Source organism: Aspergillus flavus, chromosome 8, assembly GCF_009017415.1.
Source record: "Aspergillus flavus chromosome 8, complete sequence".
NCBI classification, from domain to species: Eukaryota; Fungi; Ascomycota; class Eurotiomycetes; order Eurotiales; family Aspergillaceae; genus Aspergillus; species Aspergillus flavus.
The window spans coordinates 691160-718723 of record NC_092403.1 but is presented as its reverse complement, the minus strand read 5'-3'; the positions used below and the strand labels follow the sequence as shown (position 1 = coordinate 718723).

The window sequence follows — 27564 nt, the reverse complement described above, 5'->3', positions numbered from 1 at the left end:
CCCAACAATCAATGTGCCAGGGTTGACAAGACCACCTAACTACAAAACCACGTAGCACAGCATACCTGGTATCCTCCCATATTGTGTCTATCCTTTAGAATCGAAGCAAACAGAACCCTTCAAAAACCCCCTGACATCCATGACAACGTCCTCTTTCCATCCAGACCCCCATCTCAAGACCCAATATGCTTATGACAATTCAAACGACCATCCTTCGACCAAAGCACAGAATCTATAACCACATTAGCAACCCACCCCAAACCCAACCCAACAGAGGACGACATACCAAGATCAAACTTAACCTTAAGCGACTTATCCTTCGAATGCGGAATCTTATGCTTTGACTTCTTCTCCACATTATCACAATAACATTCAAACTCCCCCTTATTTGCTGCACCCATGACTTGGGAAAAATAATCACAGCTCCAGCAATCACCCTTCATCAGTCCCTTCCCATCAGACTCCGGCGTGAGCTTCTGTGTCTGTGCATCCCAACCAACGCATTTGTCTAAGTCCAGTTTTGTCTCTCTCCAGTCGTCGTCTAGGATTCCCTTCGTGGGGTCTGACTTGGGTCGACGGCAGTCGGCTGTTAGGAGAACTTGGCGGTATGGGGTTGTTATTGTGGTGGGTCCTTTTCCTTGTTTCTTTGGATCTTGGGCTGGGGTTTTTGATGTTGTTGAGGGGGAGGTTATGTGGACTTTGAGGAATCGGCATTCGGAATGTAATGCTCCTCCTTTGTGAATGTTGGTTTCGGGGGAAGAACCGGGTTTCATGTCTGTCATTAGTATGCCTCCGTCTGGTGGAGGTTGGGGCTTTGAGACTATTCCGCCGCCAGCTACCAAGGCTGAGAGATATAAACTGATAATAATAATGAAGTGATGCATTTTGCTCAAGTAAAGAAGTAGAAGTGCCAAATGGGGAGATAATCGAGAGAGAAAGGTTGAGTATTAAATGATTGTGCTCAGGCCCAGGAAAGACTATTTATGCGAATCTAGACCGCTTCCCTGCAGCTTCAGCGGAGGCTTATTTCATTCGTTATGCCTTTTGACTTGCATTTAAATTGGATATTTGAATTTGTTTCATTGTGACGCCAAGCTGGGGCGCAGGGCAACAGCTTCTCACAGGGTTTAAGTTGGGGCAAACGGGAAGGGCAGTTGACTTTCGGTCAGGGGCAGCAAGGTACAACCAATAGATTCAAGGACGGAGATCTAATAATCATGATATGATTAACAACGGATAGAGGTATGTATGTTGTATACAACTAGGAGCTCAAAAAAATTCGAATCTAACATGAGAGTTCTCTGGTTGAGTGAGCTCTTAAACACCATCTGTATATAACTTAGTATGCAGCATCGACAGATTTTCCCTTACAACTCCACTAGAGCCCCTTTTGTAACACGAGGAAGAGAGAACAAAGAGTGTAGTATCCACTATGGATCGTCACTCTGCCATCTAGATGCTGACGAGTATGGAGGATATCAGGATCTGTATCCTACACCAACAACAAGGTACGACTATGTATCCACCATCGTTCCACAAGGTCCTTTATCTGATCGTCACTGTGGCCTTTTAATGTGACTCAAGCATCCTTGCGTAAAAACCTTGTCAAGAGCTGCTGTTTAGCTCTGTAAACCACACTGGCCTCATCTCTACACCGGTTTTCGTTGGGAAAGGTGCCATCTGATAAGGGGTTTATTCGAAATATCCGGCTCGTACGACCTTTGCATTCTTAACTATACTGTCAACGAAAATGTGGAAATCGTTGTCCTCCTTGCACACTGTTGGGTAATAGAACTCGTGAAGGTTGAGCGCCGCTTATAGACCAACGCTGTTCTATCTCCTTTTTACCTTCTTCGTTTCTTCCCCCCCTTTAAGATTCGTGACAGCATGTTGCTACACACTCCGTCTAGATTTTATACGTATAGGCCCCATACAATCCGTACTCTGCATATCCATTTTAGCAGGAGATGTAGATACGTATGTACTGGTGAAGCGCAAATCCGAGGGTCGGCACGAATGGATATACGTACATCTAGCCAGCTAGTCGTACGGAGTAGTTAAATATGGGAACTTCAAGGCTATACTTTCATCTTTACAACTTTTTGCAACTCAAGCATTGACAGAAGTATCTCAATTATGATCCTATACTATCTTGAAGATATCCGAGACCAAAGAACAGGAAAAAGAGTGCCAGCGACGATGTTCCCAGAACTGAATCAAAGATTGGATAAGCACAGGACCTCCTAATCGCAAGAGTCAAATCGCAAGCAAATAAGTATAGCATAGCAACAATACAAAAAGTACTGTCAACACCTACACATTCCTGGCCCTTAACTAATAGCCATCTGATCCATCGAAACCTGACTTCCAGTATGTTCAAAACAAGTCAAAAACCCATCATGAGTAGCCTCCACCACATTATCTACACCCACCCATTAGCAACAATCCCACTACCATATGAAACAGAAGACCACTCACCCAATTGAACAGAAATCCGATCATCCTGCTTATTCCTAACCCCACAAACACACTTCAGATGCGGCTTCGCATAAAAGCAGCTGCTACAGCCCCCCTTCGTGATCCCGTTTCCACGAGACTGCGGGATGAGCTCCTCTGTGGTTGGATTCCACCCAAGACATTGGTTCAGGTCCAGTTTCGAAGTTCTCGATCCCCCGATGCGACGGTCGCATGTTGCCCAGACGGATTGTGGGGTGCTGGGAGGTCGCACGCCCATGGGTAGTCGTTCTCCGTTTGCGTTGACAGGGCGCTGCACACCTTCCCCTGCGATTGCGGGCTTTTCGCCGTTGATGTATATGCCGTGGCATTTGGTGTTGATGTTGCCTTTTTCTGGTTTTGAATCTTTGATTTGGGCTTTGGAGGGGTCTTTGCCGGCGGATACTAGGGTTGATAGGTATAGGGTGAGGAGGATGAGTAAGGTTCGATACATTTTGCCTATTGGATGTAAAGATGGGAGGGCGGTTGTGTGGTGAGGGTGATATTGAAGGAGCTGGGAATAACGATGGAGGTAGGCTTGTGCTGGGTATGAGTGGACTATTTATCTCCTTTTTGTGTTTGATCTGAATTCATCATACATTGATTTAGGGGTTCTAGATTCGTTGTGCTCCTCCGTCTGAGTTATTTAACGTAGGTATTATATGGGGTTTCTTTGTGGAGGTAGGCCCTAGCATGAAGGCTAGACCAACGCTTCGATGAGTTAGTGACTTGAACAGAGGACCGTGCTCACAGCTTACTAACTCTGCTGAGCGTGTTTGAAGAATACCGGAGCTACTACGACTGATTTAGTTGCACCTGTACCTGCTATTGTCTAATGTCACTGGATATTTCACTCCCAAAGTGAGGATGTGGTGACCTGTTGGGCACGTTCAAGTAGAAGATTGCACATACTAACCATTAGCACCGGCTTCTGGTCAAGAAGGGAATATCTAACATGAACCTGGGGTACTGCGCAATGGATCCCTGTAATTACTAGATTGGGGCACACGGGAAGAGCTTGACTAATAACAGAAATGCCAATTTTTGTCCACGTACGGAGTGGAAGTTAAGTATAATCAATGGTTTGCTTTGGATGGGTAGTACGAATTTGTACAGAGCAGATAGCCCGTCTGTATAGGGCAAAAAAGGTTCTCTGTTAAATCAACTGATGTAGTACAACTACAACTTGGATTTGTATTCTCTCATTGCTGTTACCCGCGGATAGAGATAACAGACTGTCGTCGGGCACAGGAGACAAGAACGTTAAGGTTACACAGGGCTCAAATCATTCTTTGAACGTTGTATGCCGAGTTTTATGTTTTTTATGTTACTGATGTGTCAGGGGTCAAGACACAAGGCCCGGACTACTGTATCGTACCCTGATTAATGAACCGGAGCCGAAGATGTTACAGGTTTCAGTAATCCCCCAGCCCCGTCAAGAACAGGATTATTGTGTGCGTCTTATCTCCATCAATTCTGCCTGGATAGGCCAATCGCCCCCGTTGTCACTGTCGACGAGGCCAGCCCCGTTCCATTCCCATAGACGCCTCTCCTGTCTTGTTCCATGGTTGTCCTCGAGTCCTCTTCCAAATCCTCATACACCGCCACCTGCGTATGCTGCCAAATTTCCAAGCCCTTATCTTCCCGTGTGATGTGCTCCGTGCTTTCCGACGACATGGTGTGCTTCCTTGACCGGCCGACCGAGAATTGCGCCAGCTCGTTCGGCGGACCGCTCTCTGGAGAATGTGTTGGTTTCCGACGAAGTGCTATGTAGGTTCCGAAAATCGTGAAGCCATGCACTTTTAGAATCCGGCGTAGGAGGGTATAGCAGTTGGGGGCGTTGGTCACAATAACGGCGGTGCTGGCCTCTCTCACGTACCAGAAAATCCACAAAATACTATTTGGATGAGTGAAGCAGTAGTATCGGCTTAGCGTCGCTGCGACCACGACAAAAATTCCTAGACTGAACACACATAAAAGGGCTAGCTTCCTGTTTCGATGTCAGCTTGTCTTCATGGATGGAAATATACTATCCTTTCGGAACATACTTCTTCCAGAGTAATTGTAAGCTGAGAAATACTGGTATCGGGATGCAAAGCATGGCCAAGTCTGAGGATAGATTGAAGGCATATGACATGATTAGATGATGCTGGGCGCCCTCACATTGAGCTCGATAGATGTCAGCATGCGGTTTCTTCCTGAAATATTTCTCATAACTCACGGTCATTGTCTGCTTTCACGACGAAATAATTGGAAAATGGCCGACACCAGACACCGTAGTAGAAGATTTCTACTATGACGAAGCTTATTGCAATGTAAGCCATCAGGATCTTGACTGGTAGAGCCATCTTTGTTCCTGACCTGTGATTCCTATCAGCAGGCTTCCCGACGATTAAAGGGCCTCTCGGAGAATGAAGACCTAAAAGATATCCACGTACGTTAATCGGTAGTACACCAAGATCATACAGGCTTTGCACCCCCATTGCACCAATACCATCGATTGTTCCAGAACAAAGGTGATTTTGCTTCCGTAGACGCGATCCTGGATGTCTTCCTCGGTAAGGCCCTGCATTCCTGTAGGCGGCAAGATGTTGGTTTTTGGATGTTTTGCTTGAATGTTAACCCAAATGATGAAGTTGGTGTAGAAGCCCTATCTTCGCTTTCAGTGTTTATTAAGATAAGTATCTATCAACCACGGTGAACATACATAAGTCAATAGCATGATATAATCCTCCACCATCAGACCTTTCAATCCACCCAGGAGCATACCCCTGGAGATACTGGGAACGGATGTCAGACCGAGCAACCAAGCGAAGGGTACCGCTTACTATCGCCAGATAACCACGACACTGGTGACCGCAAACCAGGTCCATGATTCCACCAGGCGGTCGTCGTGCATGCTGAACTATTCGGTCACATCGGCCCAGCTCAACTGCTGACAAAGAGTGAAGGAAGGCCATGTTGTCTTATATATGGGCGCATGCTGTCGGCATGTCTTACATCCACCCCATTCTCGGAGAAAAGAATTTTTTGCTATAGTGTGTCGGGTTGGATATAGACAGGGTTCCGTGCAAACCTGGTCTCGGCTTGCTTAGCTTACTTCCCAAAGGTCTTGAGTGGTTTAGTGTTTCTTTAGCTTATTGAGGCCCACCTGGATGAGATATTGATCTGCAGGAAACTGGGCCTGCGGGCCGAGACTGCCCGCTGTCAGCGTCGTGCCAAAAGTCCTGTATCCACAGGCTTCTTATGTAACACTAATTCTGTTTAATATCACTAACGTTATCGCATGAACTCTGACCTGCTTATGGGACAGCACACTTTGAGATGGAAATCAAATATAAGTTATAGAAATGTTGGTGCCTTCGTGCGCCTTTACAGCGGTACTCTTATTCCAATCGATATAGCGCCACTCATCTTACTTGAAATTACTACGATAGCTGTCTCAGGGCAGTAATATGCAAGTATCATGCAAGGGCTTCCCAGGAATGACGCTAGCAGGGTTGAGGTCTCAGTCGGAGGTTTTTCAGATCCCCGCCAACAGAACCACAGACCGGCCGATAAGAGATAGAATCCTTCTTGCCTGTTAATGTCCCCATGCCCCGCTCTATTCGTGCTTCTGCGCCCTTGCTATGGTTAATCTCCTTCATTCCCCTCATTCCCCTCCTCTCATCTTCTCTCTCATCGTGGCCGAAGCGCAGAAATGGAGATTGAGCGCGAACAGAAAAGCCTCTGGCATGTGGGCATCGAGTCGCACGATGGTTCCCTCGAGTCACCCACTGAGCGCACGAATACTGCGGTTGACCCGGGTGACGAGGGAGAGAAGCGCATGAGACATATCCAAGAGGGCAACGGGCTATTGCGATCGCTGCGCAATTTCGAGACCTGGATCGACCGCAAATTGGGCGTGGAGGCCATGGGGGTCGAGCGAGTGCCAGAGGATAAGCGACGACCACCACAGAAATTGAATGTATGTATTACTGTCCTGAGGTGAGCATGGAGGCCATTCTCTCGTTCTTGCCAAAAAGATATGAAGCCTGACTGACGCGCCCGATCCCGCTCAGATGATGTTCTTTTGGTTCTCTGTCCTGATAAGCCCAACGCTGATCCCTATCGGCTCACTGGGTCCTATCTTTGGCCTCTCAGTGCACACCTCAGTCATCCTGACTATCTTCGCGGCGCTCCTTGGGACCATTGCACCCGCTTTTACCGCGACGCTGAGCCCACCAAGCGGCCTCCGCCAGGTGGCAGTCGCCCGCTATGCATTCGGCATCTGGGGTGCGAAGTTCTGCGGCCTGTTGAATATTATCGTCAATGGCGGATATGCGGTCATTGCTGCAGTGGTCGGAGGCCAGCTCCTTGTGGCCGTATCCGGCGATTCGGTCCCACTGGCGGCAGGGATTGTTATTATCGTCGCGATCGGCTTCCTCGTGTCCTTTTGCGGCTTCACTCTCATCCATCACTACGAACGATACGCCTGGATCGTTGCATTGGTACTCATCTGCGTGACATGGGGACAGTCCGCGCGGTACTTCTCTCCCACCCCCGGGCTGAGCCAACTCAGCGGCATCGACTACAGCGGTGCCTGTCTGAGCTATTTCGCTGTCGTCTTCGGCGTCGCCTGCTCATGGTGTCCCATCGCAGGGGATTACTACATCCACTACCCAGCCGACACAAGCAAATGGCTCGTCTTCTCCCTCACCTACTTCGGACAAGTCCTCCCAACTATCTTCGTCGGCACGTTGGGCAACCACTTCGGCGGGATCATCATCTCCAACGACGAGATGTCAGCAATATACAACACAAAAGGAACAGGAGCTCTAATTCTAGCTACACTCCGACCAGCAGGTTGGGCCAAATTCGCCTGTACCATTTTCGCCCTAACCTTCCGTAAGTAACCAACAGTTAACCTCTACATAGGCATAAAAGAAAATGAAAAAGACCAACAAACTAACAAGACAACAGTCGCAAACGTAATAGCAAACATCTACTCCAGCGCCCTCTGCATCCAACTCTGGGGCAAACACTTCCTCGCCATCCCCCGCTTCATCTGGTGTGCGCTAACATCCGCCATCGTTCTCGCCCTCGCCTGGGGTGGCCGCAACAAGCTCGAAGCCATCATCGACAATTTCCTCGCCATACTGGGCTACTGGACCCTTGCCTTCGCGCTCATCCTCGCCATCGAGCACTTCTGGTTCCGGCCCCGTCTCGGCGGTTACGACCTCAGTGCTTGGCAGGATCCGAAGCGCATGCCTGTGGGGATCGCGGGTACGGCGGCTTTGTTGATTGGAATCGGGTTCTCGTTTTTAGGGATGTGTCAGACTTGGGTAGGTCTTCCTTCTGATTTCTCTCTGCTTTTGTTTTCGAGTTGGGTGGTAGTGGTTGGTTGAGTGTTTGGCTAACTGGTCTTTGTGTAGTATGTGTCGCCAGTGGCGAGAAGGATTGGGAAGAGTGGTGGGGATGTGGGGGATTATCTGGTTTTTGCTTCAGTGGGGGTGTTTTATCCCGTTTTGAGGACTTTGGAGATAAGGCTTGCGGGGAGGTGAGTTGGCTTTGATAATGCTGGACGTGGATAAATCTGAAAGCTACTCGATTATGGCCTGAGGCTGGGGCCTTGAAGCCTAGAAAATGTACCAAGTCCCACAGCGAGCCTCTATGGTATACACGGTGAACACGAGCTCGTTGAGCTTTGTTAGCAAGTAAAAATACTACGAATATATATGTTTTGCCTTATTACTAGTAACTAACCATGATGCTACACTAGTCTTCCTATAAGATACTTGATAGGGACATGGACTTGTAAGAGATGTATAGTAAGGCACTCAAGGGGTCAGTAAGAGATGGCCGTTAGTCGGTATTCGTTGTTTGCCATAATTAGGTCTTCCTGCCCTACCTGATTGTATAGGAGTCGGGTAGAACCAGAAAAGGTCCGAGACCATGGGACCTTACAAATTTAAAGTGATACTATGGCCAGCCAAGGCACCAAGCTTCAAATGATGTTCGCTTAATGAACTAATCCTCACAAGACCCTAAGGCCTCTAGACCCGATCAGTTGGTTTGTCTACTAGTCCGATAGGCCCAGATATTACTGCGCTACGGTCCACAGCACACTGTTTCATGGTTATATCGAACTCACTACGCTGGAAATCTCCAGCCCACATGTAAAATTCGTTGTTCTTGGAAAGTCTTGGGATGACTCTTTTCTATGTACTAAATGAAACTATACTTAATTAAAGTAATTCTAGGTATGCCGAGAAGGGGTCACCAATTCCAACTCGCCCATTACTAATAGGCCCCCAACTACACCCAGAGCAACCTCAATAACAAGAGCCTTCAGGATAATTTTAACATAACGAATGCGAGCAGCCCAATCAAAGCTAGTCCAGGCATCCAGAAGGCTGAGCTCGCCGCTGCCACCCACCATTGCGGATTTCACCTTGCCGCCAAACCGCCGGTCGAAGGGCACGATCGGGTCATCCTCCTCGGGCAGCATAGAAGCAGCCACACGAGTGAATACTCCCCTAGCGGGAATGGAAACCAATATAAAAAGGATAGCTGGGAGAATACCCATGGCCAGGAAATTGAGAAGCTCTTTTTTCTTCGGATTGGCAACAATGCCATCCACGGTCCCGCCTGAGAGCCTTGCAGCGGCTATAGGCAGAGATAAAGTCGCAAACATGAGGACATTGTACAGAGCAGCTGCAGGGGCAATTCTAGGCCAATGCTAGAGGCCGAGCATTCGCCGATAGCGGCTCCTAGGAGATTGGTCGGCGATCACCAGATGAACCCACGCCATCTGCCAGGTGGCCAAGAGCATGCTAGCGATGAATTTTCCGAGAAATAAACTCAGGAGAGAGTGGGTCGGGATAGGAACAACAGCTGGAAGTAGATAGCCTGCGCCCAGATCGAACCCGGTGTAGGCCAGATACATACGAAATCCACGGAAGCAGGACCAAAAGCCACCACGGGCGCGTAGGTGCTTGATGGCTGAGCGTAACCCGCTAGTGATTGGTTTAGTGGTTGATGGAGCTGCGACCTCGGGATCATTAGGGTTGCAGGGATCGTTAGAATCTTCGCAGTCGAGTCGAACATAAGTAGTCGGGTTCGAGTCTTCGACTGCGGCCAGAGTCGCAATAACATGGTTGCAGGTGTAGTCCACCTAGCCCAGATTATCGATGAGTTTAAGTAGTTTTTATTCATGTTACATATACCGACTCACCCAGAAGATTGCGAAACCAAATGCAAGGGCCGTAAGAACGACAATGGAGAAGCCTAGCCATCCATGGATTGGATTTTGAGGCTGTTGGCGATATTCAAGCCGAGCGGAAATCAGCTCGTGGCCTCGGCGTATGAGGACTTTGCCAACAGCTGACATGATGCCTGACTGAGTAAAATGGAAAATTTTTCAAGGGAAAGAGGCAGGGGGCGAAATTCGAAGTCGGATGAGTTTAGCGGTTTAATCAGTACATACTAGCAGCCATTGCCAGGGTTTTTATGCACTAATGGCCCTAATTTCCATTTACCTATGAGGGCCAAGAATTGAAGACCAAACACAGCCCCACAGAGACGCACGTGACTTGGTATACATGTTGGAAGGCGAGTGCGTCCATTGAAAAGGTGTTCTATATGAGAGCTGGTAGGGACATATAGACCGTTGAGAATTACTCTCTTCTTGCATCCTACTTGTCGCAAGAATGAAGTTTGTTACAGGTACGCGCAGTGTAAGCAAGTACCAGGGCTTACTTGAATACTGATAACAGCGAGTCAGCGACCTAGCTATCCGCGCTGTGGACGTGTGCTGTTGTTGTGATGGCTTCGTGTTAACGGGATTGATGATATATATTGTCTTAATGAATGTGAGAATGACTTTTCTAATATGGTTTACCGGGATACGAATATTATTTTTGCAGAGATGTGTATGAGCCAATGAATCATCATGAGAAGGTTTGTTAGAAGGGGCTGTAGGATTAATACGCAACTAATAGTCGAATAATTTGCTGTAGATATGATGCTCAGATCTTCATTGCGTAGGTAGGCCTACTACTTTGAGTATGAAGTTGGCCAGACCAATGATTATAATAACGATAATAATGTTCACAGCAACACTTCGCGGGTATCTCAGCTTTAGCTAGAGCTGCAGCTCAGAAATCATAATACTCAAAATGAGAAGACATCTTGTACTTCCGAACGTCGGCTGATAATGACTATTCTCTATAGATTAGTGCGCAGGCGAATAGAAGGAATTTATCGCCGATCATTCGGAGACTATGGGTCACACTTAATCCCGAACATATAGACACTGCTCCTGTCACCGAGTCGTCGGTAATTCATAAGACTGCTCATTCCCCGATACCTCGTAGATCTGCTGTTCGTGGCCCAGCTCTGCCTGCGGGGTTTTCAATGGCATCGCGGTACCTGAACTGACCCTTTGAAATTCTGGCTGCGACAGCGCTTGCCTCGCACTTCTTCTGCCCCAGAGAAACCCAACTCCTAACATTCCGCATGCCAGACACGCCAATGGCACTGCGACCCCGACTCCAATCGCGACCTTGGTGGATGAATCTGAGGATTCCTTGTTGCTATCTTTCGGTGTTGCTGTTACGGTGGTGGTAACAGTCGCATTGTTACCAATTGCGACTAGGGGTGAATCGAGGGTGAAGCCTCCGCCGTTCGTGCAGCAGTTGTTGGTATCGCCACAACACCATGATCCATCTCCGCATGATGTGACTCTCGTCGTCCAATTTGATTTTCCTCCTGCCTATTTCCCAATTAGTTAACATCGGATTGGAAGGTACCGAGAAAAGGTCGTTTTAAAGGGATGACCAAGGTTCGTTATTATCATTGTCATTTAGGCAACATACCGCATCATCACAAAAAGTCTTCTTCAAGCAATTCGGAGAATCCCAGTTCTTATCGGTACAAAAGTCCCTCCAATATCCCGTCTGACTTGAATAGCAGAGACCCGTGCTGTGACACGTGTCTGGCATTGTATCGTTGAGTTTACAGCACATGGAGTTCTCGCCCTCTATCGCAATGCACGGGATATACCGGGGGTCGGTGACTGCGTATCCATCGGGTGTGTAACAGGTCGTCGCTGCGACCAGATTGAGGCGAATCAAGAGGAGGGTTACCACCCGTAGTGTCCAGTTCATGGCTGTGGCATGTCAACGGGAGAAAAGAAAATTATGATCGGGGTAGCCTGGGCGGCTAAAAGTTATAACTGATCGGCTGTGCTCGGCGGTTTCACAGCCTTGTGTACTCTAGCAGGGGTGCCTTGTAGCATTTGTCCAATCAGGTTATTACGTTCATGGTTGATCATGGGGCGAAATTAATATAGACAGATGGTTTACTAATGTCAACCCCCTTATTAACCAATCCTTCATAACTAATAAACTCTGTTATATACCCCAGTAGGAATCTTCATCAAATATGCCTTCACTTGATAGTACTTGTCGATATTTGTGTCCTCGCCCCGCTTAGGGAATAGTTTAGCTTAGTGTATGGTTCAGACCTGCTAACTAGGGCCCGGAGCCAAGCCGCGGGGATTGATATAACTATATTCGGTCCCAATCCTTTCAGGCGATGTTTACATCCCAATGGCAATTCGCATTCGTTCTAGTCAAACTTCGATCACGTGGGTATACTGACCCTACAGCACTGTGGTGTACTCCCTTACATAGTTCGCGCTCGCCGAGCACTCTCTGGTCAACTCATGCTCTACCAGTCTGCTCAGGAACGCGCAGACGAAATCTTAAATCGACTGTGGACCGATAAAAGAATGCCAAGACTCATCAAGCTTTGCTGACAAACTATCGATGTAGTATTGTACAAACAAACTAGTTCAGTTGAAATAAATAACGACGACAGTCGCTACTAATAATTTGATCTGTCTCTCGCTTTCATATCCAATTTCGCCCGTGGGCACCCCCAAGGAAAAGAATGCATCAGTTGGATCAAGTACCTCTCGAAGTGCTTTTCCTAATCACAAGTTATCTCACCGCACAAGGAGACATTAACACCCTCGTCCAATCCAACCGTACATTATATCATGCCCTGCGAGGTACTCTATATAAATACAACGTCCAACATGATCACGGCTCCCCTTTACTACACGCCCCGAAACACCGACACACACATTTAATGAAACCTCTCCTCAAAACCGGAGCCAGCATCAGCACCCTTGAGACCCAGAACTTCCCTGTGAAATCGACATTGCCCGCCAACCTCGGCTATCACATAGTCGACTCATCCCAATTCGGATACTATCCAGACGAGGACAAGATTAAGGAGATGACTAAGGAGAGACATTATGCCCTGGTACTCGCCGCTCAAGGTGGGCATTTCACCACCCTTTAGGCGTTGCTTTCCGAGCTAAGACCAGACCAAGCATGTACGGCTGCTCAGCTACGAGTAGTTCTGCATTGGGCTATTCGCTCCCACAAGGATCAGTATTTGTAATTGTTCCTCGACAATGGTGCACCGTTGGACCCCACCGGTAATGAGAAGCAGGATCTCCCTGCGGTGGAGGCAGGCTATGAGACTATGGTACCTCGGCTTATTGACCCTGGGGCAGAGCCTGGTCGTTGTGAAATTCCTGGACCCATTGAGCGTGCTCTACGGATGGAACAACGAGAAATTGCTTAAGTTTCTGTTTGAAGGGTAGCATTCGACAAACCAGCGACTTAAGTTTGATACATGCCGCTGAGAATAACGGCACCACGCTACTGCAACTTCTCGTTGATGTAGGGGCATGCAGCATTATTTTATGCGGTCAAGAGTGGGCAGACGATATGGTCGAAGCCTTGATAGATAGAGGGGCGAATCCACACTTGTCTTTGACCCTCATCGAACATGGGGGCGGTCGCTGCCTAGGTACAACCGGATTCGCAGTGTGGTTTCACCATTTAGATATCATGAAGCTCTTGCTTGCTAAGGAGAAAGGCTTCGCGCAGGCTAGGACTCTCTTGTTACCAGCACTAACCGACGCACCAGGAGAGCGGAAGATGTAGCTGATTATGTTAACAGGCAAGAATCTGCACGTGAGCTTGAGCCCGAGAATACATTGGAAGTGACTCGTAGCTTGCTTGATCCTGACGTTTATTATGAGGATGGAAATTGTGCGCACCAATAAAGTCAGTCAGCCGGCCAGGTGAATCTTTTTGCAGTGGTTCAACATATAGCGCACTCAGTCTGTACCAAGAAAGTACGTCTGAAGGCTCTTACATTCTACTCAATGCAAGTGGTGGTATTGATTCTATCGAAGGAGATCACCACATTCGACCGTCAGGATCAAGAATCTGAGGATCGACAGTCTTTTACGTCCTTGAGAGAGCGACGCTGCAACACTTTCCATTATAGCAGACTTGGAACTGTAAGTCATCCTCCAGGCTATCTTGACTAGCTCAGGCGAGCAATTTGCGGCGCTCAGGGCTACCAAAGAGATTATGTTTCCTAACTCAAGATGTTTGGGTTGCTGGATCTACTATATACCATTTGGATTATTTGATACAATAACCAACTCACACACCTCAAGGAACCACCTTCTCGTCTTTAGCCGCCTCATCCAGAAGTTCCTCCACACCGCGAGCCCTCAGACCCTCCAACAAGCCCGTCCCCCACGTCAAAGCCCTATCCTCCGGAGCCTTGTTGCAATTGGTAAAGCCCATAATTCTAAAGTACTCCAAGTCGACATCCTCCCCGACCAACTTCCCCGACGTAATCCTTTCTATCACCTCAGCAAAGGGCAACTTCTTCAATGTCCACTCCGGGTCCCGTCTCTTGATCAACTTATACAATTCAAGGTATGTCAAGGTCTGGCCTCCGAAGTGAGTGAATTCGTTCCACTCGATCTCGTCATGCTCCAATATCGACAATGCCGCCCGAGCAACGTCCCGGACAGACGTTAGCGTAACCTTCTGCTGTCCATCCGCATACAACTCGAACACTTTATTTTGGTGATCCATCACCCATCCAACGCCAACATCTCGGAGATACCGCTGTGAGGCGGGCACAACGTAGTCCATGAACCACCCGTTGCAAATCATAGTCCATTTAACCTCGTGTTGCGCGCGAAGGGCTTTCCAGATTGTGTCTCGTGAGTGCGCGATCATGATCGGTTGGTCTCCGAAGTCTTCGATGTTGGTGGTCCAGGATGATGGCAGGAAGCGTTTGCATTTTGGAGACCGGGTGCATGCTTCTAGAATTGCAAGATGGACGGAGATATATTTGTCCTCAGGTCCGCAGAAGGTGGATACCACGGCGTCGCAGTCCTGCAGGTGCAGTGTGAGGTTCTCGACGCTGTAATCGGTGATCTGTTGGTCAATGGGTAGGCGATCTAGGTGGCTTTTGTGTTTGCTCGTGAGGAGGACGACTTCATGTGTGGATCTGCTGAATTCTTCCATAAAGTAGTTGCCTACGTCTCCGACGCCTGCGAGTGCGATTTTCATGTTGGAGGCCGTCGAAGGGTGTAATCAAAAGACTTTGGTGTGTCTGTTAGGTTGAGTTCGTAAGGACTCATGCTGATAGTATTGGCACCGTGTTTAAGACTTCCTTTGGCGGGGTCATCATGAAGATCAGCCTTTTCTTATCCATTCAGAGGCTGGTTGCACGACGTGGCCCAAGTTGAATATTGAACCCCGCTGTCATATAAGCTGGATTATCACCCCCCCTCGCTTAAGATATTGCGACTTTCTATGGAGTCAGGCGCCAGTTTCGGAGATAATGTTTCACCACGAATAGGCGTTGAGCGCATTAGCCCGGAAGAATAATCATAAACCAGGACAAGGCTCTCATCCGGAATCGTACTATTATCCTGATAGGTCCCATTTCTCAATCTCGGGCTTTGAAAAGCTCCCTGTAGGCTCCTTGAGCGCTGCTACCAAGGGCTCTGACCACCCGACGTATATCGTCATCAGTGGTTCGCGGATTGATAGTACACATCCGGAGACCAACCACACCGTCCAGCAGAGTGGTGAGTATGCACGCGATGTTCTCAGCGGCCAATTCTTTCGAAACGTGAGTATTAATCTGGCCGAGAAGTTTTTCATCCACGCCGTGTGGGGCAAACCGAAAGTTCACAATGGCTAAAGATGTGGGGGCCAAGATAACCCAATCTGCCAGCCTTTTTATCTCGCCTTCAGCTAGAACTGATAACTCAAAGCCTCGGCCAATCATCTTGTCAATCGTGTCCATGCCAAGTACCTGCAGACTGAACCAAAGTCGCATGTGCCGCGCGGGCCTCGTCAGTTCAATTCCATAATTCCAGGGATTCTGGGGTTCCATTTCATCCTCAAAGTCGCGGCAGAAATGAGCTGTGGATGCAAAACTCTTTAGTGGATGGGATTTCTCGCGGAAGAGGATAGTACCACAGCCGTATGTCTGGAAGAGCCATTTGTGGGGATCCCAGGCGATGCTATCCGCACGACCAAGTCCGTCCACTAGAGGTCGATGGGTACTTGAAAATGCGACAGATCCGCCGTAAGCCGCGTCGACGTGCATCCATAATCCATGTTCGTCTGCTATGTCTGCAATTTCGTTCAGGGGATCAATGCCGCCGGTGCTCGTTGTCCCACACGTTGCAACAACAAGGAATGGTCTGAAACCGTCTGCAAGATCTTCAGATATCGCACGACGGAGATGGTCGCTATCCATGCGGTATTTCGAATCACAGCGGATAGTCCGGATCTGGGAATCCAGTATGCCGACGACGCGAAGCGCCTTCGTAATACAGAAGTGTGACTCATCCGATATATACACGGTCGCTCTGTGCCGCAGCTCAGCCTCCAAGCGCTGGTCTCTGGCAACGGCAACTGCAGTCAAAGTCGCCATCGATGCCCCGGACACAAACTGGCCACCTGCAGACGAAGGCAAGCCGAAACGTTCAGCAATCCAGGCGATCAAAGACTTTTCCACGGCGCAGACGCCGGATCCTGACTCTGAGCTTCCTGCATAGGTATTGTGTGCGGAAGAGAGCGAGTCTCCCAGCCATGACATGGGGGAGACTGGTGATGGAATGAATGCAAAGAATCGAGGATGCTTTGTGCTGATGCGATATGAGAAGATCTCGTCGGCTTCTCGCAGTACATCTTCTAACGGCCTACCCGTGCTCGACGGGGTCCGTCTCTGAACCTCCGATAGCCAGTCTTCACTAGGATAGTTTGCAATTCTTACAGCTTCAGGGAACGGGTTGTGGCATCCGATACGTTCCAATGAATTTCGGAAAGCATCTGCTACCTGGTTAATCTCAGTACTGTCATGAATGTTTATCCTCTCGACTGAATCTTGTTGAGGCATCGTGTATACTGTTGTTAAGGAATACAGGTATGGAAATCTCTTAGAAAATGAGAGGGAGGAGCGTCTGTAAAGGTGAGTAGCTGTAAAATGGACAGGTACATCACGCGATTCATTTTTAGCTTTTAAGTTCGACAGAAACTCAATGTGGTCGATGAGCCTGCTCGAGGAACGTTCGTTTCTAAATAACTTGGTGTTACAGCAAGATTGTCGCCGAGATCGATTTGGTTCAAAGTTAAAGCGCGGTGTCGTGATTTCATAGAATCAAGTGACGCTGCAGGCCTCAGGCAACTGTATTTACTGCATCTAATTCGCTTCATACCACACTTCCGGAAATTGTGAAGGGTACTGAAATATTAAAGATTATCGGATCATATTGCTGTCTTTCAGCAGCGTCTTGCTTCAGTGCCGCGTATATATGTACATGCATGCAGCTAGTCATCATTACTGTCATAGAAACTGCTCACCTCCCACCCGTTGACCGAGCTGTAATCGGCAAGCGGCGAGGTACCATGAAGCACCTCATAGTGTTTCCTGGGGACACAAGTCGTAGAGTTCCCTTCCTTGCATCCATTCAGCAACCCAGCAATCCGTCGTCCTGCATCGCGACCTTCAAACCATGCCCCGTGCAAGAAACCAAAGTAGGACGGACTGGTAGCTTCACCCGAGAACCAGAGTCGGTCGGTGTTGGCTCGCAGGTTCTCATGCATTTCCAGGGTCGTGCCCATGGGCCAGTTGGAGTAGCTACCATAGGACCACGGCTCGGTGTTCCAGCGAGGATACAGGAAGGCGGTAGGTTCAGGAACATCCACATCAGGGAACATTTTACGCAGGACCTCCATAATTTCTTGCTTAGTCTCCTCGTCAGATTGGCGTTCGGCCCGCTGGGCAAGCTCGTCAGTAACGGTCACGAAGATGATGTTGGATCCCGGGTGGAAACCGTCCATGGATAGGGACTGGAAGAGTGGGTAGTAGCCACGAGTGGCGGGGTCCGCGTATAGGAAGTACTGGGTGTCCGTAGGCCAGAAGGTCTCATTGAACTGCAAAAAGATCTTCGTATATGTGCCCATGGTGAACATCTGGATTGCTGTCTTCTTCCACTCTGGCAGCTCCGGGGTGAAAGTGACGACATCGTTCTGCAGGACGCCCAAGGAGAATGTGCAGATGGCGTATGCGGCTTGGACGCAGTTCCCATCGCTACTGTAGACTGTGACGCCTTCGGGTCCGTAAGTGATATTCGTGACTTTGGTATTGAGAAGCAAGCGGGGGTCATCTTCAGTCAGGAACTTGGAGGCCATGCCCTTGATGATAGTGTTAAATCCCCGCTGATCGGTGACGAAGTTATCGTGGTCGCTGAACTGATTCGAGGTCAAATTGTCACTTGCCATACCAAATACCAAAGAGCTTTCTAGCGGCGTGAAAGAGGCCTCGAAATCTACTTTTATTTAGTACTTGCACCCATGCTACCAGGAATAAGAAACTCACCCCACGTCCACCAGTCAACTGCCTGAGCCTCCATGTCATGCGACTTCGGCTTCCATCCTGCCAACGCCAATCCGGCCTTTGCCGTCTGGTCCTGGAGATTTTCAACAAGAATCTTGCCAGCCGCCTGGTTTGCAATATCGTAGGCTTCGTCACACTCATCCAGGAGATGGGAATAATCCTTGTAGCCATCCTGATTGTATGTCGAAACATTGCTGTAGTTCGAGTAAGTCGTCTGCAAGCCAAATTCCTTGGCTAAAGTCCAAATTGGATTCTCAGGACCTCCTGGATTTCCGAGTCCTTGCACCTAATCAACTATGTCAGTGGAGTGCGGTTAAGGCAAGGGATATGCTGTCCGCACCCAGTTGGCACCCATTTCGACCACGTAGGGGTTCCCATCTTTGTCCTGGCCAAAATTCTCGTGCCAAGCACGACCACCAATTCGGTCGCGATATTCCAGGATAAGGAAATCATCCACCGACGCTTTCGACAGAGTTTGCTACGAATGTCAGCGGTAATCTTTGCCTCACAGTCAAGAATCCAAAATGCTTACGGCAGCCGAGATACCTGATATCCCTGCCCCTCTGAGCATTGTCAGTATATCCTCGGGGATAATCACCGATAACCGAATGGATAGACACATACAGAATCGCAACCGTAGCCTTCTGACATGTCCCTTCCTGGTCTCTAGGTTGGGACACATAGCCCACCACCGGGTGGACAGCCCAGGCTCCAAAGGCAATTAATGAAAGATGGCCCAAAAACATCATGAGCAATCAGAAATGAGCTGGCTCTTCGTCCACAGCAATTGACTGGGTCATGCAGGAGAGACGGGGCCTATAAATATTTGTTTGCAGTTACCCACTTTCCCATTCCGGCCCCCGGGGCAAGTCCAGCCGCACTTTCGGGGAATTTGTTTATGGACTAGTGGTGCGAATAATTGATATAGACCGATGGAGTTTCTGCAGGCAAAGCTGCACATTATTGGTGGTCGAACTACGCGATTGGGCAGGTCCATGCGGGTCATTCTGCGGCTGGGCTGATCGACGTACGCATATCACACTGTTTCAGCTCACGATGCTGATAAGCATTCGTCGTTGTCCTTGCCTCGGTTTCCCCGATTAAGTTGCTTCCCCTCTCCCTCCCCGCATCGTGGATGCAACCTTTCGGTAGCTTCCGATTGCCAGCAAAGCAGTACAGACCAGAGAATAGGTTATTTCAGTTGACTTCCAGCATTTCACTGGTTTTCTCTTTTTTCCGCTTCAAATTTGGATCTTGATGCATAAGTTCAAGTAGATCGGAGAAGCTCACTTTATTAGGTAATCCCTGGCTAATCAACTGGATCACCTTGGGCACTGGCAACCGTATCTTAAATAAAATCTATAATTAAAATATATATGTATGTTTACCTCCAGTTTACTGCGACCATATAAAATCAGTATCTCAAGCTTGCCTATCGGGTTCCACTAAAAACGTAGCATCTGAGAAACGTTGGTAGAGATAATCTTATCAGTCGTGTGGTGATAACATGGAGAAAGGAATCATTCTAGAAAGAATCTCGGGTTAGATCCTGACTGACCGAGTCACCCTTAACCCTAAATAGCATGTCCAAGAGAAATTGAATGATGCATGGAAGCTCCTGTTCGCCGAAATTTTCCCGGTTCTTAATTAACAGCGTAATTTGTTCTACCCTTTCACTCGCCAACTTTCAGATGCTCGCCTGGGTATTGCTAAATAGACTTAGCTGGTACTGCTGATAAAAATGGCACAGCTTAGCTATTATATGCATGCTACGGAAAAATTCATTTATTTACTAATAAATCTATCTCAACAATCACGTCTAGGCCGATGGATAGAATAAACCTAAAAATCTTGCGCACGTGTCATAGCTTAGCCTTCTTGCTGTTGAGGGCTGAGATCATTTTCTTCGCGAATTCCTCGGCATCAGTAATAAATCCATTATGCCCTCCAGGAGCAAACACCACAGCAGTCTCAAGCACGTCAGATAGAGTGATGACTGGGTTGCTTGCGAGCTCCGGTGATATATCCAATCCTTTCATAAGAACTAACCTGTCTCGATATAGCCGAAGATTTTCAAGGTCGAGATGATAGTTGAGTACTATTGGTAACTCAAACTTAAAGAAAAGCATGGCTTCGTCCACCGGTTGAGACATAAGTCGTGCATAATGCGGATCCCGACGCAATCTCTGTTGGTCACGCCTGCCTTGTACATAAGCAAGCAACTCGCGCCGAATAATCCTATTCCCACTCCCCCCGTACTTTAAAATTCCATCAACCATTCCACCTTTGATGTACGATCTGAATTGAGTAGGAAGATGGTCGAGAATAAGTGGCTCGTGTAGTATCAGGTGCTGTACAAGGTCGGGACGAGACTGGAGGAGATCAATAGCCATCACCGCACTGCCGGAAGCCGCGAAGACTGTCGCAGGCTTCCCTGGTGATAAATGTTGGATTAACTGGGCTACATCGTCGGCTTGAGTCCTCACATGGGTCGTCGTGTCCAGCTCGCCAGGAGTGACCAAGAGACTGTTTCCGAATCCTCGGCGGTCATATAGAGCGACTTGAAAATGTGAAGAGAGCGCAGTGGCTAACGGCTCATACACCATTCCAGTACCAGTTGCTCCAGGCATCGGAATAAGCAGTGGTCCAGTCCCAATGATTTTATAGTAGAGAGAGGTGCCATCGACTGCAATGCAGGTTGCGCAGGGGCTCTTGTTTGTTTGCATCTGTGCTCTGTAGGGCCTTGTGTAGGCTCTGACAAGATAACACAAACATCTCAAAATATACCAGGCGCTGGTCCACGTACTTATAGTTCGGCCAATAAATACTCCCCATAGTTGTCGCTTTCGAAGTTAAACAAATGCTTCATAAGCTGTGGAGCCGGGGTAGTAGCGCAAATGTACGGTCTAGAGTTTCTAGCAAGTATTCCACAGGGTATTGCCTTTTTTAGTACTTACCTTCGGTTGATAAAGCCTTGTATAACGAATAATGAGCTCTGCCTTTGTCATCCTGTCTATGTTTTGCCAAACATGTACACAATTTGCTGGCCTCCGCGGTCTCCAGTCGCTCGATTTGCCACCACCCAGTGTCATCGGTCGGAAAACTTGCCATTGGATGGCTCCTTACCTTTAACCTGGTTAACAGACTTTGGGCCTCAATATTCAACCTTCGTCATTAAAAACAAAGGATAACAGCGGCACTTGGTATCATACGAGAGATATATTGCTAGCATTTTAATTAACGTTAACGCGAGGCAAAATGAAATACCTCCACAGGAGTACGCCAACCGTTGCGAAAGTTCTCTGGGACCTTTGTCCATCATATATATCCCTATTGCTACAATAGGAGTCATTAAGCAGCAGGTCAACTTGGAAGAAATCAACCATAGATGATAAACTGTGGTAGGGAAGGCCATGAGCAAGTCACATGGTCCCAGTGCCACATCCGGACTAGACCGACTGGTGATTTCACCAGCAGGGAACTTTTTTGACTTTTTCTTCCAATTAACAGGATTCGTTCTAACCACGAAACCTGTTGGGTGTTACGATAGTTACTCGCTGAGGATAACGTCAAGCGTTACGCTTCGTGCGATGACTCCCGCCGCTCCGAACTATCGTGACATCAGGCAACCACATAAGATTTTGTTGGTGTATCAGCTGAATCTGGTTGTCATTCGAAAGCGGCTATGCTGACATGGAAACAGACCACAAATTAATCTAGTTTGACTGACCACGCGGGATGAACCCCTCTCAACATCCCACTTATGCATGCTCTAATGCAATCAGCGTCCAGATTTTGGTCAGAGATAAATAGCGGAGAGCCCAGAAGTAGCACAAAACCCCCCTGAGGAGGAGTCTTCCCACCTCGAGCCCATATTAGCCAACGTCGGCGATGGGTGTTCATAGGAGGGGTCAAAGAAATGACGAGAAATTATAAATCACAATCGTCACCGTGTTGGTTACTAGTCTCGCACTAATATCGAATCACCCTTGTCTGTGATAAGGCGGGTGATAGGGCCGCCGCACAACTTAAGCGCTGTGCTGGATTTTGGCGCTTATATGCAGTATCTCCGGCGCTGGTGGACTATGTGCTCCCCGCTTTTTGTAGAAACTCACTAGTTTCCAACGGAAGCTTGGGCAGGACCCCCTTCATGGCACTAGTTCCAACCGTAAGTGATCCCTTTGCATGATGGTGGCGGATCATCCTATCTTAGTACTTGGTTTAACGACGCCAGTGCGGAAGGCGCCAGATATATGCATCAGTATCCCGTGGTAAGCGACGCACATGCAGGAAGGAATCGCTCGAGAAGAATGCTCCTATCACAGAGACTATCTAGCCTTTGTCCCTTGAGAAAAGTCTCCAACAAGTTGGTCAGATGTGTTAGACCTGGAGCCAAAGTGGGGAGTCGGTGACTCCCCCAGAATCAAATCCAAACCTCCCTTGAGCTATCTGAACATATAAATATTCGGCAATGGTCCACCTAAAATGCTACTATAGAACATAATCAATCTTATTCTTGGTTTCTTTATGACCACGAGATCACAGCGTCCGAACGCTCTTCACTTTCTAACGCCAGTTCCCAACATCCGGACCTGGTTTCTTTCTAGTTTCTAAGATCTTGCTTGAATATTTCAGCTTGCCAATATGCAGTCTCGAAGGTCCGCCATACGAAAAAGCAGTGGGTCATGCCGACGAAAATCGTCATTCTGCTGTGAGCCATGTCGGGAACGCAAGTCTCGTTGCGACGGAAGGAAACCCATCTGCAGCCCTTGCACTCAACGGTCGCATGCGGCTGACCGGTGCGTTTATAGGCGCAACATTGTCAGGCTATTGGACACCGATGAGTATGTTTGCATTGGGGGTTAACGTGGCCTTTGCTAATAGACATACAGATACCTTCAAGTCCTTTATCGTCATATTCGCGAATTGGAAGAAATGTGCCACGAAGCTGGGATTCCAGTCCCTACGTTTAACCCAGATGTTTCATCCATAGACTCAGATGGAGAGACAGCTCATATTGGCCTGGGAATCCAATTCGATACTCAGACAGCTCTCCCAGATCATGGGAATTCTCGCGCCTTTCCACCTCCAATAAAGCCGGAAACCTTCCCTTCCCTTCTGACAAACCCGCAGGAGGGTGATTTAAACTTGCTGAAAGCTAGTAATGTCAGTAGTGGTAACGAAGGATTTCCAAAGCAACTGAATAAGTTTTTCGGAAGCCCACCCACTGCGTGCCTAATACGTCTCCTGACACAAGGTTCTCTGCTGAGAGATATCCCCTATGGTCCTACTCATGCTCATTTAGATGGCTCCCTTTTGCCACCACGGGATCTTGCCGACCATCTGCTGGGTTGCTTCTGGGATCGGGTTTATTGCCTTTATCCTTTCTTTGACCGATCTAGTGTCCAGGATGCCTACGAGGGTCTCTGGGTATCCGACACAAAAGACAATAAGCCCAGTGAACTCAACATCGGCCTTGGCGGCAGGTCTGACTCCGGTCGTCAGTCACCAGTCTTTATTTGTGCACTGAACATCATGTTTGCCCTTGGGTGCCATTTTGCCGATCTCTCGGTTCCGGATCGGAATGCCATAGCCCATACCTTCTTCCTTAGGGCCAAACAGAATATTGGTCTGGATCTGCTCGAAATCCGCACTTTTGGAGCTGTCCAAACCCTTTTATTGGCGTCACTGTATCTTCAAAGCATACCCGATTCACATAAGTCTTGTGATTTGGTAGGAGTGGCGTGTAGAATTGCCCAGGGGCTTGGGTTTCACGAAACTCAACCAGACAGCTTCAAGGACCCGCTAGAAATGGAGGTTCAGCGGCGCACATGGCATGGGTGTGTCATGATGAATACGTAAGTTCTTCAATAACTTACTATACTGGTTCTGGTGAAAGCTAATGGGTACAGAATAACGAACATGGCTTGTGGGAGGCCTAGTTCGATGTCTTCCTTGCCTACCATTCCACTGCCAGGGGCAGTAGGTCTTACTCCTACGAACGCCAAGGACCCGTATGTAGCAGCCTTCTACCCCTCCAGCCTAGAGCTGTGTAGCATCCTAGACACTGCCTTGTCTGCTGTCCACAAAGCACAATGCAACCGATCGAGCACCCCGGCTAGCTCAAAAATTGCACAACAGGACGGGTTAGATGTTGTGATTAAACTGGAAGAAAAGCTATCCAAATATGAATCCAGCCTGCCCGCAGTCCTCAGTTGGAATCGTCCATTCAATCCAGCGACGGATGTAACTCAGTTGTTGACTTTAAGGCGCCAGAGAAATGTTTTACATGCAAGGTGCGACCCAGAGTGCAAGTCTCCTTATTGAGCACCCTAATAATGGTTCTAGATTCCTTTACCTGCGCCTCCGCCTCAACCGTACCGCCTTTAGTCAACTATGCTCTGAAATGCTGGCGCAAGAGGATTCCGAGACCGATCAGCATGATCCTGTCCTTAGGGCGCTCTTTTCATCGGTGTTATCCAAGTGTGCAGCGGCCTGCGTAAAAGCAGCGATCGACTTGGTCTCGCTAGTTTATGACAACTATCAAACCTCCGCTACCGACACCTGGTGGTACAATGGTTTCTGTAAGTCCCACCCGATTCGATAAGTTTCGGACGAGGCTGACCAACAGACACATCGATTGCGGGTATGGTCATCGTAATGTCCTACACCTGCCTGCCCGCCCTGTCCGACATCGAGAAAACTACCGTCCATGAAGCATGGCGCAAGTGCGAACAAATCTTGCAGTTTATGATCCCGTATAACTTCTCTTCGAGAAATACGTTACTGTTTTTACGAGCCGCTCGTGATCGGATTCTATCGTATCTCGAAGACACAAGTGAGACAGGCGCCACTGACATGGGTCCTGATTCGAGCCATGTAGATGGCATGGAGAATCCTTTCGCCGATGATACAGACGGCTTGTTCAACGGGGCGAACTGGCTGGGCAGTGCCGTGGCTATGGTTGGACTGGGATTCTTGTGCCCGGCCGATTTTAAATGGTTTCAGGACTGGTTGGCGGAGGAGTTGCCTTGATTATACGCAGTGCGACTGCGTAATTTTCTCTTGGTATTTGTTTAATTCTCACGCGCTTGTTTGATTGGTTCAGAATGGATCGTTTTTCATCGTTCAGCCTCGTGGTGACTTGTCCAAGGTACTAGAAGACAACCACTTAGCGCCGGCGGCTATGCATGCATTAGGCTGCGCTCTTCGGCCCATATAACAACCCCATTAGTCACAGTCTTGACCCCATTCTTTTTCCCCTCCGTGTTGGGGTAAGCTCTGGGCATATTATCAGAGTAGCTCCCACGATGGAACTCAGCTCCGTAGACACGCCGCAGCCGCCCGAAGTCGCCATCTTTGAAGATGATGGTATGATCCAGGTCCTAACTTTGCATTTACCTTCTAAAGCAAGTGCTGATATACGTTAGGCGCCGATCAATGGAGACAAGAGGAAGAGGTCAGCTTGGAGCAATACTTGAGTGTCTGTGTACCTCTCCGCTGCAATATGAATATACACCCTCTAACCAATCTTAGTCCCCCCAACGCTGCTCCACCCAGGTCGTGTATGCTTCTCAGTAGTCCACTTTTTAATATTGCTCATAACGATGCAACGGCTAATAATCGTGTTATAATAAGCTTTCTCAAACAAGAAACACTGAAGCAATGTGCTACGTTTCTTAACCTCCCATCTGACTTCCAGCGTACCCTCAAGGATGACCTGAACGGGTCTTCTCACACTGAGTATGGCTTCAACGGCAATGAAATTTCCCAACATAGTTCGTCTCATACCTCTCCTGTTCCATTGTCCGGTGCCATTATACTAATAAATAATAGAATCATGGACCGTCTTCAAACTCAAAAAGGTCAACACTGCCGACAAGTATTACTGGATGCAACCCTCAGTCTTCGTCGAATGGAACATACCGCCCCAACAAACGCCAACCGATTCTCGAAATCCAGATGGTGGTGCACAGCCAACAACAAACAGCAATAATGCACCCGGTGTACAGAGAGTCTTCTTCGTCAATCTCCCTCTCGACGAGCAACGATCAATACAGAAGAACTTCCCCTCCCGATACTTGAGATACTATAACCCATATATATGGCACGCGGTGTTCGCTCGCGAAGTAGCGATGTTATATGACAAATGCTTTTGGTCTCTACGACACCTCGTTAGAGATATAGAGAAGGTCTGCAATCATTCATCTGTCCTCCTCCTCCCTCCTTTCAATCATACAACGGAATCAAAAAAAAAAAAAAAAAAAAAAAAATACTAACAAAAACAACACTAGAAACGAAACACAAGTACCCTTGCAGAATTACAAGCCACTAACTTCCCGAACCTCCACGACATCGCTCGACATATCTTCCACTCCACCGAGATCCTCGAGGTAGCCGAGCATACCATCAACAGCGTCGTGACGGAGCAATCACGCTGGCGAGAGGAGTTCACGGACATTGCTTCGAAGGCCCGTGGCGCGCATCTCCAAACCGGACAGAAATTGGCCTTTGCAGCGAAGGAAATGCATTCGCTTAAGATTAGGTCGAAATCGCTGACCGATAGATTGGATAACGAGATTAATCTTGTTTGTTTCTCTTGTCTTTATGATCTCCTCTATATCATGTCTTCTACCTCTACCAAAAAAAACTAACAATATATAAAGGCATTCAATCTAGTCAACCAAGGCTTCGGCCGGAACGCTCAATCCGACAGCGCGATGATGAAAACCATCGGTGTTGTCAGTCTAGTCTATCTTCCTGGGACATTTGTTTCGGTAATTGTCACCCTTTTTAGATTTTCCTTCCCCGTCACTCCACACTCTATCCTATTCCCTACACCTGAGTCTAATGTGTATCTAGGGCATTTTCGGAACAAACTTCTTCGATTATCAAAGCGGCGAGGCAGAATCATGGGAGATGGCCAAGAATTTCTGGTTGTATTGGGCCGTGACGCTTCCGCTGACGCTCGCGACCGTTGTGGTTTGGGCGCTGTGGCATTATCGGTTGACGTTGAAGAAGGGATATTGGAAGGGGAAGAGTAAAGTTAAAGGGAAGAATGAGGATCCTATGGAAAAAGTTTAAATCCTATCACCCTCTTCCTTTACGTTGTTTTGGTTCTTCCTTGTGAAGCTTGGCCTGTTTGTTTTTTTTATAATGTCTTTATGAATGATGGTTGGGATTTTTGGGGTTCAGGGTAAATATATATCTTGTTTGATGTTGGTGTTTATCATTTAGGTAGTGTACCGTTTCACGATCTTACTTCGGGAGTAGATTAGGAAT

General features: G+C 48.1%; 13 protein-coding genes across 13 annotated transcripts; 4 read left to right on the top strand and 9 right to left on the bottom strand.

The window, feature by feature from the left end:
- Window positions 1-30: 30 nt before the first annotated feature.
- Window positions 31-929, bottom strand: F9C07_2287097 (uncharacterized protein). Its single transcript, XM_071510876.1, has 2 exons — window positions 287-929; window positions 31-232 (listed from the first exon to the last, which is right to left on the bottom strand). The coding sequence occupies exons 1-2, from the start codon at window positions 882-884 to the stop codon at window positions 174-176; spliced, it is 657 nt and encodes a 218-aa protein (XP_071367251.1). The 5' UTR covers window positions 885-929; the 3' UTR covers window positions 31-173.
- A 1185-nt stretch (window positions 930-2114) lies between these two features.
- On the bottom strand, window positions 2115-3406 carry F9C07_2287096 (uncharacterized protein). Its single transcript, XM_041295539.2, has 2 exons — window positions 2479-3406; window positions 2115-2422 (listed from the first exon to the last, which is right to left on the bottom strand). The coding sequence occupies exons 1-2, from the start codon at window positions 2945-2947 to the stop codon at window positions 2331-2333; spliced, it is 561 nt and encodes a 186-aa protein (XP_041151517.1). The 5' UTR covers window positions 2948-3406; the 3' UTR covers window positions 2115-2330.
- Window positions 3407-3455: 49 nt separating this feature from the next.
- Window positions 3456-5548, bottom strand: F9C07_1923942 (uncharacterized protein). The gene is made up of 6 exons (XM_041295540.2): window positions 5322-5548; window positions 5201-5273; window positions 4932-5143; window positions 4715-4854; window positions 4542-4662; window positions 3456-4483 (listed from the first exon to the last, which is right to left on the bottom strand). The coding sequence occupies exons 1-6, from the start codon at window positions 5390-5392 to the stop codon at window positions 3964-3966; spliced, it is 1137 nt and encodes a 378-aa protein (XP_041151518.1). The 5' UTR covers window positions 5393-5548; the 3' UTR covers window positions 3456-3963.
- Window positions 5549-6042: 494 nt separating this feature from the next.
- F9C07_2287093 (permease for cytosine/purines, uracil, thiamine, allantoin-domain-containing protein) lies at window positions 6043-8587 on the top strand. Its single transcript, XM_071510875.1, has 4 exons — window positions 6043-6460; window positions 6555-7380; window positions 7456-7817; window positions 7908-8587. The coding sequence occupies exons 1-4, from the start codon at window positions 6194-6196 to the stop codon at window positions 8034-8036; spliced, it is 1584 nt and encodes a 527-aa protein (XP_071367250.1). The 5' UTR covers window positions 6043-6193; the 3' UTR covers window positions 8037-8587.
- Window positions 8588-8731: 144 nt separating this feature from the next.
- F9C07_2205736 (uncharacterized protein) lies at window positions 8732-9865 on the bottom strand (the record flags this gene model as incomplete). Its single annotated transcript, XM_071509615.1, has 3 exons — window positions 8732-9214; window positions 9269-9649; window positions 9710-9865. 3 exons carry the CDS (start codon window positions 9863-9865, stop codon window positions 8732-8734), a joined length of 1020 nt encoding a protein of 339 aa, XP_071367249.1.
- A 933-nt stretch (window positions 9866-10798) lies between these two features.
- Window positions 10799-11642, bottom strand: F9C07_12409 (uncharacterized protein; the record flags this gene model as incomplete). The annotated part of the gene is made up of 2 exons (XM_041295542.1): window positions 10799-11248; window positions 11352-11642. The coding sequence occupies 2 exons, from the start codon at window positions 11640-11642 to the stop codon at window positions 10799-10801; spliced, it is 741 nt and encodes a 246-aa protein (XP_041151521.1).
- A 988-nt stretch (window positions 11643-12630) lies between these two features.
- On the top strand, window positions 12631-12948 carry F9C07_2236657 (uncharacterized protein; the record flags this gene model as incomplete). The annotated part of the gene is made up of 2 exons (XM_071509995.1): window positions 12631-12823; window positions 12878-12948. 2 exons carry the CDS (start codon window positions 12631-12633, stop codon window positions 12946-12948), a joined length of 264 nt encoding a protein of 87 aa, XP_071367248.1.
- A 1070-nt stretch (window positions 12949-14018) lies between these two features.
- Window positions 14019-14936, bottom strand: F9C07_12408 (uncharacterized protein; the record flags this gene model as incomplete). The annotated part of the gene is made up of 1 exon (XM_041287630.1): window positions 14019-14936. One exon carries the CDS (start codon window positions 14934-14936, stop codon window positions 14019-14021), a length of 918 nt encoding a protein of 305 aa, XP_041151523.1.
- Window positions 14937-15318: 382 nt separating this feature from the next.
- Window positions 15319-16782, bottom strand: F9C07_12407 (putative glutamate decarboxylase; the record flags this gene model as incomplete). Its single annotated transcript, XM_041287631.1, has 1 exon — window positions 15319-16782. One exon carries the CDS (start codon window positions 16780-16782, stop codon window positions 15319-15321), a length of 1464 nt encoding a protein of 487 aa, XP_041151524.1.
- Window positions 16783-17213: 431 nt separating this feature from the next.
- F9C07_12406 (putative flavin-containing polyamine oxidase) lies at window positions 17214-19028 on the bottom strand (the record flags this gene model as incomplete). Its single annotated transcript, XM_041295543.1, has 5 exons — window positions 17214-18214; window positions 18265-18568; window positions 18623-18760; window positions 18815-18845; window positions 18907-19028. The coding sequence occupies 5 exons, from the start codon at window positions 19026-19028 to the stop codon at window positions 17214-17216; spliced, it is 1596 nt and encodes a 531-aa protein (XP_041151525.1).
- Window positions 19029-19587: 559 nt separating this feature from the next.
- Window positions 19588-21323, bottom strand: F9C07_1923396 (Alpha/Beta hydrolase protein). Its single transcript, XM_041287632.2, has 2 exons — window positions 21240-21323; window positions 19588-21188 (listed from the first exon to the last, which is right to left on the bottom strand). The coding sequence occupies exon 2, from the start codon at window positions 21006-21008 to the stop codon at window positions 20145-20147; it is 864 nt and encodes a 287-aa protein (XP_041151526.1). The 5' UTR covers window positions 21009-21188; window positions 21240-21323; the 3' UTR covers window positions 19588-20144.
- Window positions 21324-22113: 790 nt separating this feature from the next.
- Window positions 22114-25455, top strand: F9C07_1923444 (fungal-specific transcription factor domain-containing protein). The gene is made up of 6 exons (XM_071508485.1): window positions 22114-22450; window positions 22525-23126; window positions 23175-24140; window positions 24195-24578; window positions 24631-24866; window positions 24914-25455. The coding sequence occupies exons 2-6, from the start codon at window positions 22927-22929 to the stop codon at window positions 25315-25317; spliced, it is 2190 nt and encodes a 729-aa protein (XP_071367247.1). The 5' UTR covers window positions 22114-22450; window positions 22525-22926; the 3' UTR covers window positions 25318-25455.
- Window positions 25456-25592: 137 nt separating this feature from the next.
- F9C07_12403 (uncharacterized protein) lies at window positions 25593-27516 on the top strand (the record flags this gene model as incomplete). Its single annotated transcript, XM_071507829.1, has 6 exons — window positions 25593-25653; window positions 25935-26060; window positions 26119-26474; window positions 26577-26870; window positions 26949-27059; window positions 27145-27516. 6 exons carry the CDS (start codon window positions 25593-25595, stop codon window positions 27364-27366), a joined length of 1170 nt encoding a protein of 389 aa, XP_071367246.1. The 3' UTR covers window positions 27367-27516.
- Window positions 27517-27564: the final 48 nt, after the last annotated feature.

Bases quoted from the DNA above. Each gene is read 5' to 3' on its own strand.
- F9C07_2287097 (XM_071510876.1), bottom strand. From the start codon at position 884: ATGCATCACTTCATTATTATTATCAGTTTATATCTCTCAGCCTTGGTA. The intron at 233-286 runs GTATGTCGTCCT...ATGTGGTTATAG, and splicing joins TAAGGTTAAGTTTGATCTTG to ATTCTGTGCTTTGGTCGAAG.
- F9C07_2287096 (XM_041295539.2), bottom strand. From the start codon at position 2,947: ATGTATCGAACCTTACTCATCCTCCTCACCCTATACCTATCAACCCTA. The intron at 2,423-2,478 runs GTGAGTGGTCTT...GGGTGGGTGTAG, and splicing joins TCGGATTTCTGTTCAATTGG to ATAATGTGGTGGAGGCTACT.
- F9C07_1923942 (XM_041295540.2), bottom strand. From the start codon at position 5,392: ATGCACGACGACCGCCTGGTGGAATCATGGACCTGGTTTGCGGTCACC. The intron at 5,144-5,200 runs GTATGTTCACCG...AAGCGAAGATAG, and splicing joins ATATCATGCTATTGACTTAT to GGCTTCTACACCAACTTCAT. The intron at 4,855-4,931 runs GTACGTGGATAT...TAGGAATCACAG, and splicing joins TTGGTGTACTACCGATTAAC to GTCAGGAACAAAGATGGCTC.
- F9C07_2287093 (XM_071510875.1), top strand. From the start codon at position 6,194: ATGGAGATTGAGCGCGAACAGAAAAGCCTCTGGCATGTGGGCATCGAG. The intron at 7,381-7,455 runs GTAAGTAACCAA...ACAAGACAACAG, and splicing joins CATTTTCGCCCTAACCTTCC to TCGCAAACGTAATAGCAAAC. The intron at 7,818-7,907 runs GTAGGTCTTCCT...GTCTTTGTGTAG, and splicing joins TAGGGATGTGTCAGACTTGG to TATGTGTCGCCAGTGGCGAG.
- F9C07_1923396 (XM_041287632.2), bottom strand. From the start codon at position 21,008: ATGCAAACAAACAAGAGCCCCTGCGCAACCTGCATTGCAGTCGATGGC.
- F9C07_1923444 (XM_071508485.1), top strand. From the start codon at position 22,927: ATGCAGTCTCGAAGGTCCGCCATACGAAAAAGCAGTGGGTCATGCCGA. The intron at 24,141-24,194 runs GTAAGTTCTTCA...TAATGGGTACAG, and splicing joins GGGTGTGTCATGATGAATAC to AATAACGAACATGGCTTGTG. The intron at 24,867-24,913 runs GTAAGTCCCACC...GCTGACCAACAG, and splicing joins CTGGTGGTACAATGGTTTCT to ACACATCGATTGCGGGTATG.